Raw genomic sequence first — 12999 nt, forward strand, 5'->3', positions numbered from 1 at the left:
TTCAAGGTTTCCATCATTTCTGACAATAGCCCTTCCTTTGCTCATAAGTCATCTCTAATTCATGTAAGATGGCCCAATAAAGTATCTGTGTTTCTTTGGCATGGAATAGCTGCCAGAAAGATCCCCCTGCAGCTCAATTTCAGTGGCCGTGTCCAGGTAGGCTTTGTTCTGAAGAAGAGTCACTGGACCTGAAATGTTAACTTTGATTTTCTCCACATATGCTGCCTGCCCTGCTGAGATTTTCCAGCAATTTCTGCAGTTCTTTCGACTTTTTTGTCGAGTAGGCTTTGTCTTGTGAGTGAGAACAATGTTATAATATGTTGGCTTGCACTTCTTGAGACAGTGTGCCTTGGACAGTGGGATAGAAAAAGCATTGATTGCATATTTGCTTGTCCAGTTGAGTCTTGTTCATCTCTGAAGTCAGAAGATGGCAATTAGGGCAATGTCCTCTTCATGATTCTTTCATGAAGGCAGGTCAGAATTGGAAGCAGTGGGGAATGTTGAGATTCGACTCAGCTGAATTGAAGACAGACTTGTATCAATGAGACAAAACTGGACTTCTGTTTACTACAGTAGCCCCTTAGAAGGCCTCACATTCCAGTGCTGAACTTGGAACCCTTTAAAAACTATGGTTGCATAGTTCTCCCACTTTGGATGCTGTTTTGTCAACTTTGAAGCCTTATTAATATAATTGATTTTTGAATCAATATGGTGAGGTTTCAACTTTGCATTTCTGTCAGTGATTTGCAGGCTCTGCATTCTTTATTCTGTAGTTCCTTTGATTCCAATGACCCTTCACATTTAAAAACCGAAAGAACTGCAGATGCTGTATATCAGGAACGAAAACCGAAATTTCTGGAAAAGCTCAGCAAGGCTAGCAGCATCCGTGAAGGAAATATCAGAGTTAACTCTTCCTCAGAACTATTGGTAGCTGGGAACACGTTGGTTTATTTGCAGCATTTATTGCCGATATATGCAGAGAAACTGTTTTCCCAGCTACCATCAGCTCTGTAGAAGGATCACTGGATCAGAAACATTAACTCTGAGTTTTTTTCTTCATAGATGCTGCCAGACCTCCTGAGTTTTTCCACCAATTTCTGTTGTCGACCCTTCACATTTCCCTGTTTTCGTTGAGCCTCCTTCTGTGACTACTGATGTGCCAACATTACCCCTGATTCCATGACACTTGAGGTCCCTATGCCTGTGCTAGCTCTGCATTCTCTCTGTATTGAGGCCAGCATAACCACAACTTGACTTGACCTCCACCGTTACCCTTCGTGATTGTACAATCCCCTCCAATAAATGACTATGCCCCATCCTAGTGTTGACAATTGCTCCCCTTTCACTGCGACTATTGCCTTTGCCACCCAGCACAATAAAGCCAAAACCCAGATGTGAGCTGCGCACGTTCTTGATGCTGACATGGAGTGACTATTAAACCTGCCCCACCCCCAACCTACCTAAGCTTTCTTGGATCATGTGCCAATTGCCTCTCAGCCCCTGTTTATTTTCGCCCCTCCCCTCCTCTCAACTGACCATGGCCCATCCCTGGACATATTGGCAGGACAGCCCTGACTGACTTCTGCCTAGTCCCTGAACTGATTCTGCAAAAGCACCCCAATTGAATGATTGGCAAGGCTCATGTTGGTATGCCTTGATTGACTGTGGCGCAATACAGCACCTGGACTACAGCAGTTCAAGAAGGCAATCTTGCTGCTATCTACTCCAAGGGCAACTAGGGAGGGACATTAAATGCTGGCCAGCCAGCGACCCTGTTCCCACAAGTAAATTTTTAAAAAAATTCTTGAACTGCATTGGAGTAGATCTCCTGACTTTGAAATCAGTTGCCTGACTAACTGACTGCCCTGAGGTTGGAATAGGCTCAGCCTGCACAAAGACTGTGGCACCCTCTGACTGACTGGAGTCACTTCTTGTCCCACACAAAAAAAAACTCCATTCTGTTCAAGATGTAATGTTTATTATGTAAGCTGCTTGTGCGACATCTGTGAAGTTGAGGCAGCAATATATGGGAGCACCACCATGCCCTCTTCTCCCCCCACCCCTCATCCCCATCTGTACATTTACTGTTTATTGTTTGTGAGGCACAAGTTGCTTGTGCTTCCTTTTATACTAAAGAGGAACCTCTCTATCACAAACTGGCCTCCTTTATCTTCTGTAATAAAGCTTCCAACTGCCTATGCCTGCTTATCTGCAATCTCTGAAGGAAGAACTGCTACCTAAGTGTGCCTGCAAATGTACAAGCAGATATTCTGGTGCCAAATGCATTGACTTTGTAAACTTAGGTGGCTGGAGGGTCCAGGGAAACATTGTGCCAAATGATAACAGAGGCAGTTGCTACAGTTTCATCTGAAGTAAAGAGAAGAAAGATGGCTGATACAGCTAGTACTCATCCAACCTGCAGTCCGAGGAGCAACCTTAACAGGGACTCGCTTAGATTTTTCAGTTGTGTTTTTAAAGTGTTGAGTCTCTGGACTGGGCAAAAGTTAATTGGGAAGGGGACATTCATCCAGTAAGTTGAGCCATTCATGAGATACAAATGCACATATATAGGTTTAAGTCATCACACTTGCCATTATTCTCACCACTTTAGGGAGGGGAGAATCGTACTCTGTATTCAGAAGAGCATTTCTTGATGGAATTGTTCAGAGGTGTAACATTTGCTGCGGATTGGGTGTTTTCAGCCTATTTTGATACATTGAATCTACAATATCGTGTGTCTATTGCAATAGAAAGTGAACTGAGACAAACCATTTTATGCAGTTTAGATTGTGAAAGTTTGCTGCAGGTACGCAAGCCAGTGTAACATTTGTGCTGTTCATGTTTCAAACAAGGTACGAAGAACAGATTTAAAACCATCGCCAGTGATGGTTTATTTCTCCAGGCGCCACCTGTGAGCAATTCTTTCGAACAATGATTGTAGAACAGGGTTGATTTGGGTTTTGAGCTTTCATCACCAGACACATCATGTGAGGTTGTCTTGATCTCAAAAACCTTATCAATATTAGGAGCTTTGCAGTTAGTTTGGTATGAGACATTTCTGCATAGCTGGCTTGTACACTTTATGGATGAAAAGCTATTCAAAGCTGTATGTTTGAGGGAGTTTCTTTTATTGTTCATTCATGTGATATGGCTGTCACTCACAAGACCAAGGTTTACTGCTTATCATAAAGTACTTTTGGAAAGATGTTGTTGAACCGTCTTCCTGAACTATAAACCCAGCTAATTTTGTACAATGTAGTGGCGAAGAGTCCAATGCTTGAAATTGTGATATTCAAATTTAATTGGACTGCTTTCTGATTTGAAACATGAACACACTTTTCAAACTTGCTCATGCAGACTGATTGAACAATCTCTTTTGAGTACAGGCTGTATTTTGAGAAGCCATCTGCTTTTGTAATTACTTGGATTGGCAGAAACTATATTATGAATGTAGTTTGTGAAAAAGTGTAGCACCGTTTAGATTCAAAATAAGATTCGTTGACAGTTTTGACCCTTTAGTGCAATGAAAATTTGATGTTTGTTTGCTGTGCACCCACTCTTAGAGTGTTTAATTGTTCTTAAAATCTGTTTTGTTTATATTGATGTATTGGGCAGGTGCTGAAGGTAGTACTATGCTGGTGGTATGTTGTATCCTGGTGAAGGCACCATTATCCATATATAGACTGATTCAAGACCATGAGAGCTGATGATTAAAAGGTCTGAAAGTGCTTCTAGATTGTTGCTGGGCAACATAAGAGTAATCAAATTGATGTTCCAAAAATAATGGCTTGTGATAAAGAGATGTGGCCACTATTTTTAGCAGAGTACGCTTCAAAGCAGTTTGTTTTTACATGCATACCTTGAGGTATGCTCCTTAGATTAAAATGTAGGTTTGTATTTATTATTCAAGTGTGTGTCCTGATTTAAATATCATTATATTTAGAGTCCTTAATTGAATACAGTAATGGAACAAAAGCATTAAATCTCTGTTAGGGTTCTGTGCAATTTCAATGAGTAGATAAATGTGTTCTTGAATAATATGTCTAATTCTTTAATTATAATTTGAGATCTTGAGTGCTGAAAAAAAGACGTTTTGTGGAAGCTTTCATCATGCATTTGGGGCAATTTGCAAGAAATATCAACGTAAGGGAAAAATATCATTTGTACTTTGAGCAGAGCGTGCTGAATATTTGACAGTGACAACACGACTAGTGTTTGTCACCAATAGCATGCAACCATCAAGCCAAGAAGATGGTTTGCCAATGTAACAATTAGGTAATATAAATGTGTTTATCAGTGCTGATATGATGCTAGGTACGTAGGCTGCACATTCAAAAGTTTGGTAGATTATGTCAAACAGCATATGCTCACAACAAACAAGATACTGACCATATTGAACAAGCCCATGCTTTCAAAACTCTCAGCTCTCTCTCAGCATTAGATATCATTCCTCAATTGAACAACATTTTCCAAAAAATCCTGTGTGTATGAAGAATTACACTAACAAGCAATTTATGGTCATTAGTCAGGCTTGCTGTTTGGTGCACTTGCCAGTACTTGAAGCTACGTAATGATATGCAAGACCCTATTCTTTGTACACAGAACATGTATAAACACAATACATGTTTCAACTCAATAATATTGGTGATAGTGATTCTCAGGTTTATTTCTTAGGGTAATGCCTTGACTAATCAGTCAACCTGCCTGATTCATATTTAGTCAAAGATTCGCAGTTATTGCCATGGTGACCACACATATTAACACTGCCTCAGTAATCAGAGTTCATTTGCCAACCAATCAGGACTTTCATCTTATCTCATAAATGCTGTTTTCCTTTTTATACTGCTTCTTGTGAATTATCCTGATAGTGCAAGATAAACAGCTTTGTCAAAATTCAGAGTCTTTCAGTGATCGTCAAGCTCTGTCTTACCAAATGCATATTAAACTGAAATCTATTGAAAACCAAATTTCCTGTGGTATTGCTCACTGATTTGTAAGATGATCTGTTTTGCTGCACAGATTATTATTAAATAACATCTGATTCATCCAGCCTCACATTTTATTATCCAACATTCTTTCTGTTGGTTCTTTTCTCTCAGTGTTTTGTCTGTTTTAAGAACTCGTCTTATTGATCATGGATCAAAAACTCAACTTCATTTTTTGTGATGCAAAACATAGAAGGACAATTCATTGCAGAACTTCAGGAATGTTGCATTTTCAGAATATTGTCATTTACAGGAACCATTAAGCCAAGGCATTGTCCTGCGGCTCAGGTGAATGGTAAAATTCCTGTGGCATTACTTGCACTGTAAACTCATCACACGTAACAATCCTCTCTGAACCAGTATTATCAAAAAAATCTCAAATTTAGAAGTCAAAGTAGAAATCTAACCAGAAAATTAAACACCTGTTATGAAATAAATGTCGGGTGTGAATCTTATTCAAAGATCAGTACAAGTAACTATAAATATTAGCCCTTTGTTACAGAAAATTAAAATGCATTTCTGATCTTTAACTAATAATCTTCAGCATACTTCCAGGAGAGGACTTGATTCAATACTCCTATGTAATTTTACTTACTCAAGTTTGAATAGCAGGGCTTTGCTTCGAGCGAATGCAGAGGGGATTTTGCAGAGTGGTGCATGAGGGACTTCGGTTATGTATAGAGACGAGAAAAATTAGCAAAATCAAAACCAGGCCCCCAGCTTTTGTACACCCAAAACCCCATGATTGGTCTAAAGTGAGCAGTGTTTTGTGATGGTGATTGCCAGTTTGCCACTGTTGTCCCTGTGTTAAATCAAAAATTAGCAGGCGCACCAAATGGCAAGCCTGACTGATGACCATAAATTGCTTGTTAGTGAATTATTCACATACGCAGGATGTTGGAAATGTAAAGTAAAAAGAGAAAATGCTGAAAACAGTATTAAGGTTTCAGATTGATCTTTTGTCAGAGCTTCGGGGGGTGGGATTGTTCTGCTTAAAACAGAATATTAAGAGAAAGTTTTCATAGTTTAGAATTAATGAAGAATTTTCATGATATATCTAAGGAGAGATTGCTTCCAGTGGCAGAGTGGTTGGCAACCAGAGAGCACAGATTACAGATAGTCGGCAAAAGACCCAGAGACCATATTTTAAAAGAAAATGCATTGAGTTCTTAAAACAGACAAAACACTGAGAGAAAAGAACCAACAGAAAGAATGTTGGATAATAAAATGTGAGGCTGGATGAACACAGCAGGCCCAGCAGCATCTCAGGAGCACAAAAGCTGGCGTTTCGGGCCTAGACCCTTCATCAGAGAGTGGGATGGGGTGAGGGTTCTGGAATAAATAGGGAGAGAGGGGGAGGCGGACCGAAGATGGAGAGAAAAGAAGATAGGTGGAGAGGAGAGTATAGGTGGGGAGGTAGGGAGGGGATAGGACACTTCCGCCATCTACAATCCGACCCCACCACCCAAGACATTTTGCCATCCCCACCCCTGTCTGCTTTCCGGAGAGAACACTCTCTCCGTGACTCCCTTGTTCACTCCACACTGCCCTCCAACCCCACCACACCCGGCACCTTCCCCTGCAGCCGCAGGAAATGCTACACTTGCCCCCACACCTCCTGTCTCACCCCTATCCCAGGCCCCAAGATGACTTTCCACATCAAGCAGAGGTTCACCTGCACATCTGCCAATGTGGTATACTGCATCCACTGTACCCGGTGTGGCATCCTCTACATTGGGGAAACCAAGCGGAGGCTTGGGGACCGCTTTGCAGAACACCTCCGCTCGGCTCGTAGTAAACAACTGCACCTCCCAGTCGCAAACCATTTCCACTCCCCCTCCCATTCTTTAGATGACATGTCCATCATGGGCCTCCTGTAGTGCCACAATGATGCCACCCGAAGGTTGCAGGAACAGCAACTCATATTCCGCGTGGGAACCCTGCAGCCCAATGGTATCAATGTGGACTTCACCAGCTTCAAAATCTCCCCTTCCCCCACCGCATCCCAAAACCAGCCCAGTTCGTCCCCTCCCCCCACTGCACCACACAACCAGCCCAGCTCTTCCCCTCCACCCACTGCATTCCAACCTGTCTCTGCCTCCCTAACCTGTTCTTCCTCTCACCCATCCCTTCCTCCCACCCCAAGCCGCACCTCCATCTCCTACCTACTAACCTCATCCCACCTCCTTGACCTGTCCGTCTTCCCTGGACTGACCTATCCCCTCCCTACCTCCCCACCTATACTCTCTCCACCTATCTTCTTTTCTCTCCATTTTTGGTCCGCCTCCCCCTCTCTCCCTATTTATTCCAGAACCCTCACCCCATCCCCCTCTCTGATGAAGGGTCTAGGCCCGAAACATCAGCTTTTGTGCTCCTGAGATGGTGCTTGGCCTGCTGTGTTCATCCAGCCTCACATTTTATTATCTTGGATTCTCCAGCATCTGCAGTTCCCATTATCACTGAAAGAATGTTGCTTTTTTTTCCTGATTGTATGAAGAGTCTGATGCTGGGATCATACGAAGGGTTTCTGACTGCACAATCAAGGTGTGGGATGTCCCTTTCGAATTTACTATCTAAAACCCGTGTAACAACTGGCTGCAGACACAAATTCTGTTGGAATAAACGCTGAACATGAGAGCCTGCTGAGGAATGGGCTGCAGTTCAAGGATAATAAAGAGGCACTATTTCCAAATGAAAGAAGGAGATGGTCACAGTACTTGGACTCAGTTCCAGAAGAGATTCAATGAGCTGGTGCAACTTGAAAGCAATCGGCAGTCCAACAAATGTAGGAAATTGGCTCATGGCTGAGGTCAGACCAGGGCCCCAGCTTTTGTGCGCCCAAAACCCCATGATTGGTCTAAGGTGAGCTGTGTTTTGTGACTGTGATTGCTGGTTTGCCACTATTGTCCCAGTGTTAATCTGCTGCATATTAACAGAATCTGTGAGTATCTCACTTGAACCTTAGATTGTGACAGTATGTGTGTGCAAGTTTGCAGCAGAAGTGCGCTGTCCATGCCAGGGAGCCCAAATGGATGGAGGTTTGAGTTCAATTCATTGCTGTGGTGACACATAAGATTGCAGGAGGCAGTTTGCTGCTCAGGGTCAATAGAACTGAAGCTCCTGACTCCTGTAAAAATTCTTCTAGGCTATGGGATTTCCTAGAGATTTCCCCTCAACTGGTGTTTTAAAACCAGTTGACCAGTGATGGGAAATTTCTCTTTTAAAAATATTGATTGTTTGAGAGTGAGAAAAACTAATGTGTTCCCAAACTGACGTTATTTTCAGTGTGTCTGCCTTCATTCCACTTCGTCCATCACTACAGGATTGATAATATTGACTTCAAGTGTATAAATATATGTGAATATATTATTTTACTGTTTAAAGGTTGGACCAGTGAGTTACAGAATCCAATTTACATTTTTGCTTGTATAATAAATCCTTCTATCATGTTGAATCACAGTATGTAGGTTGTTGCCTGTAGAAATGTTTCATGTTCTCAAAAAATACTTTGCAATTGCATCACACTTGTTAAAATTCCACAAAGGTGTTTGGTGAGCGTGTCCTGATTCACTGCTTAAATCTACCACATGTAACAAAAAGTAATCGACAAGAAGGATTTTAAAGAACTAAACAAGAAAACGGTAAAATTTCTGATTAGACTGAGTGACTAATTCATTCAGATTGTTTGGTTAGAGGCATTCAATTATTCTTCAATATGCTAACCTATATGAAACACTTGAAATATGAAGCATACGCCGTTATTTGTGATGTGAAATTAGTGAATGTTTCTGAATCAAAAATTGATCCCTTAGATTGGATTCAAAGAGTCAACTTGTAGCCTACTACCCCTTCATTCAAAATAAACTGAAGAATTGTGAATGCTGGAAATCAGTAACAAAATCAGAAAATGCTGGAAAAATTCAGCAGATCTGGCAGCATCTGTGGGGACAAAGCAGATGGTCAAGGTCTAGTAGGTTTAGGTGAAGTGACCCTTCTTCAGAACTGATTGTAACTGGGAAAAGGTTGGTATATGTGCTAAGGTAAGGAGGGAGAGGAGTGAATAATAGGTGAAGATGGAGCCCAGAGAAGGAAAAACAGTTGGACCGACAAAGGAATGGGTAAAGGTCAGCCCTGGGAGAATGAATTGCTGCCAATGCAGACTATTAGCAGCTGACAATGGGTTGTTTGTGGTAGCAGCTCATGTGATGACAAGAACTGCTGTGTGGGCTTTAGGCTAAAGATATTGGGGAAGGTGCTCAAGTACTAAAATTATTGAATTCTATGTGGAGTCCAGAAGGATGCAGGTTCCCAAACTGAAAATGACATGTTGTTCTTCCAACTTGTGCTGAGCTTCTCTGTCTCAGGATGGCTATAGTGCTCCAGTGATGTTGACCAGGGAATATGGTGGTGTGTTGACCTGGTAGCTAACTAGAACCTCAGGGTCTTTGCTGCGGACCGAACATATGTGCTCTGCTGAGTCTCCCCAATGTAAAGAATGCCACGTTGTGAGCAGTGAATACAGTAGACTAGATTGAATGAAGTGCACATAAATCTCTGCATCACCTAGAAGATATGTCTGGGGCATTGGATGTATTGCACTTTTGCCATTGCACAGGAAGGTGCCACGAGGGTATGGGGACATGTTGGGGTAGAGGAGGAGTGGACCAAGGTGTCCTGAGGAAATGGTCCCTGTGAAGGCTGACAAGGGAGGGAAGGGGAATATGTCTCTGGTGGTAACAACCTGTTGGAGGTGATGGAGATGGCAGTAAATGGACTTTCAGATGTGGATGCTGGTGTCATCGTAGGTTAGGACGAGGGGCAGTCCGTCCGTTGCTGTTGTGGAAATGGAGAGGGTTGAGGGACGAACAGGAATTTATAATCGTTATTGCTGGGTGTTGGAAGTGAAGATGCCTTTAAAGAGATGGATTAAATCAATGGCTGGACAACTAATCGGTGAAACATTTGGTCTGTACAGTATAATGTTGTTATTCATGAGCCATCTGGAATTTTTTTCCTCCTATTTATCCACAGAAAGGGCGAATCAACAGTGTTAAAGGCTCACACAGGAACTATTCGAAGTGTTCAGTTCTCCAGAGATGGACAATCTTTGGTTACAGCTTCGGATGACAAAACCATCAAAGTTTGGACAGTTCATCGGCAGAAGTTTCTTTTTTCTCTCACCCAGCACATCAATTGGGTTCGCTGTGCTAAGTAAGTAACTAAATGGTGGTTGTTATAGTTTACAGAGGAAGCAAAAAATGATTCGTTTCACATTCCACTATATGGTTCCGTGTTATAATCCCAGCTGATGATAATATTAGTCAAGTCAGACCCCAATGTGAAACTAAGCTTGAAAGATCATAAGTTTTACTTTTGCAACAAAGCTTATACAAAAAGAAAGAAAGAGACATAAACTGTGTTAGACTCCACAAGAAATATTTAAAACAGTCCTATTACAAATATCACAAAGATTCAATTCCTTTAGCCTCAATAATAACATTAACACATACTCAACCATACGTGAAGTGTCATCCTGTTTCCACTTTAAAGTTCTTTGTTCAGTGGGCAGGTCTGTAATGGCTCTGCTTTCACGCAATTCTGTTTCTACAGCTAATGCCTCTTCCTGAGAAACAAAATGCTAACAGAATTCATTTTATTTTCTTGAAAAGATGATTTTAACCATTTAATCCCTCTTTCAAATGAGATCAAACTCTGGTTTCTTTGTTTTAAAATTTTATTCATGCGTACATGGGAGATGTATCCATCAAATATGGCATACAACTTGATCTTTACTACTTAAACAGTGGTTTTACACTATTTCTACAGATGACATATTTCCAATCAAAAGGTTAGACATTTATACACCTGTATCTCTAACCAACTGTGTTCCCACAACTTACATTCCAGTTTAGTGCACATAACTGTGCTATCTAATCATGTCATAGCATGTTCACATTTTCTAGCTGTAAAAACGTACTTGTGACTGTCAGAAAACAGTCGCTTTCCTCCCCCCACCTTCATTTCTTGAATGGGTTTGTTAAACTCATTTTGCACAGCTTTCTGTTTCTGCAGCTTTTCTATTATTGACATTAAGCTATTCAGGATGACTTTTATTCTGCCTAACTATTACAGAGACTGCTAACCTCCACTGCTGTTGGCATAGGCCATTTCTGTCTGAGTGACTTGCTTCTCTCTCTGGAAAAGGTTTGCATACTCACAGACTTTATGGATGCTCCCACCCATCCCACCATGGTCTTAAAGAATTGGCGTCTGACTGTGCCTCCTAATATCTCATAACACCATGTTGCAGGCATCAACCCAATGTTTTTCTTACTCCACCATGGGCATTGGACTTTTTTCTCAAAAGTTTTAAATGTTCCTTTAAATGCATGTAAATACATTTCCAAATATGTTCACACACTTCTTAATATTTTATGAAGCATGTATAAGTGTTACTATTTAAGTGAGTTTATGTAGATTCTATTCATTGAAATAATCTGAAAGAAAGATCCCATCCTTGGAGTTGCTTGCTGTTTCAATACACCATCTTAGTCTAATGATAGCATTTCTGTCCTGGGCAACTTGCTGTGTTCTATCGAAACCCAATATAGGCTGGAGAAACTGCACCTCATTCTCCATTTTGACACTTTACAGCCTTCAAGGCTCTTTATTCAAGCTCTGAAGTTGCTGAGATCAATTGCATCATCCATTTGGTTACATCCAACTCCCCAAGTGGATGATGTGCATGGGTTTTCTCTCATCAAAGCTGATCTATTTTCCCCTAATATTACTAGTTATTTTACATCTGTATCTTTCCTGTACTACCATCAGCATTCCTTTGTGTTTTGCTCTGGGCACCTTCACTGTCTGTTCCACTTGCTTCTCCTTCCCCTTTTGACAACAGCATAAATGCTATCACTTTTCCAGCCCCCTTCAATTCTGAAGAAGAGCCATATCAGTACCAACTTTGTTTATTTCCCCATTGATGCAGCCTGGCTGTTGAGTTTCTACAGCACACTGCTTTTATTTTGGCTCTCCGTCATCTGCAATAATTTGTTGTAATAAAAATTGTTGGAGAAGGCAATGGTGTAGTGGCATTATTGCCAGACTATTAACCCAGAGACCCTGGTAATGTTCTGGGGACACTGGTTTGACTCCTGTCACTGCAGATGGTGGAATTTGAATTCAGTTAAAAAAAATTTGGAATTAAAAATCAACTGATGACTGTGAGACCATTGTTGATTGTCAGACAAATCCATCTTGCTCACCGATGTCCTTCAGAGAAGGAAATCTGCCATCCTTACCTGGATTATATGTGAATCCAGACCACACAGCAATATGTTTGACTGTCATGTCCTCTGAAGTGGCCCTGCAAGCCATTCAGTTGTACCAATCGCCAAGAGGTCTCAAAGAAATGAAACTGGATGGATTTCCTGGCATCAACCAGGCACTGGAAAAGACAACACAAAAATAGCATGGTTGATCCTGCAAAGTTCTCCTCAGTAACATCTAGGGTCTAGTGCCAAAATTGAGAGCTGCCTCACAGATTAGTCAAGCAACAGTTTAACATAGTCATACTCATGGAATCATACATGACATCCAGTAGAGGTGGTGCCACAGTGGTATGCATTTGGGAAGGAGTTGCTGTGGGAGTCCTCAACATTGACGCTGGATCCCATGAAGTCTCATGACTTCAGGTTAAACACAGGCAAGGAAACATCTTGCTGGTTACCGTGTATTGTTCACCCTTGGCTGATGAAAATTGGTACTCCTCCATGATAGACACCTCTTATGATAAACACCACTGAGCATGGCAAGGGCACAAAATGGTGGGTTGGGTTTCAAAGCCCAGCAATAGTACTACTGTTCGAGCTGGTCAGGTCCTAAAGGACATAGCTACTGGGCAGGGTCTGCGGCAGATGGTGAGGGATCCAACAAAAGGGAAAAACGTACTTGATGTCATCCTTGCCAATCTGCCAGCTACAGATGCACCTGTCCATGACAGTATTGGCAA

General features: G+C 41.5%; 1 protein-coding gene across 3 annotated transcripts in view; it reads left to right on the forward strand.

The window, feature by feature from the left end:
- Positions 1-12999, forward strand: part of LOC125460144 (POC1 centriolar protein homolog A-like) — a 136175-nt gene that overhangs the window by 36997 nt on the left and 86179 nt on the right. For all 3 annotated transcript variants that reach the window (XM_059649643.1, XM_048547270.1, XM_059649644.1), the window contains exon 4: positions 10017-10196. In XM_059649643.1, the coding sequence (XP_059505626.1) occupies positions 10017-10196 (180 nt within the window). The remainder of the gene's footprint in view (positions 1-10016; positions 10197-12999) is intronic.

Source organism: Stegostoma tigrinum, chromosome 11 (genome assembly GCF_030684315.1).
Source record: "Stegostoma tigrinum isolate sSteTig4 chromosome 11, sSteTig4.hap1, whole genome shotgun sequence".
Lineage (NCBI taxonomy): Eukaryota > Metazoa > Chordata > Chondrichthyes > Orectolobiformes > Stegostomatidae > Stegostoma > Stegostoma tigrinum.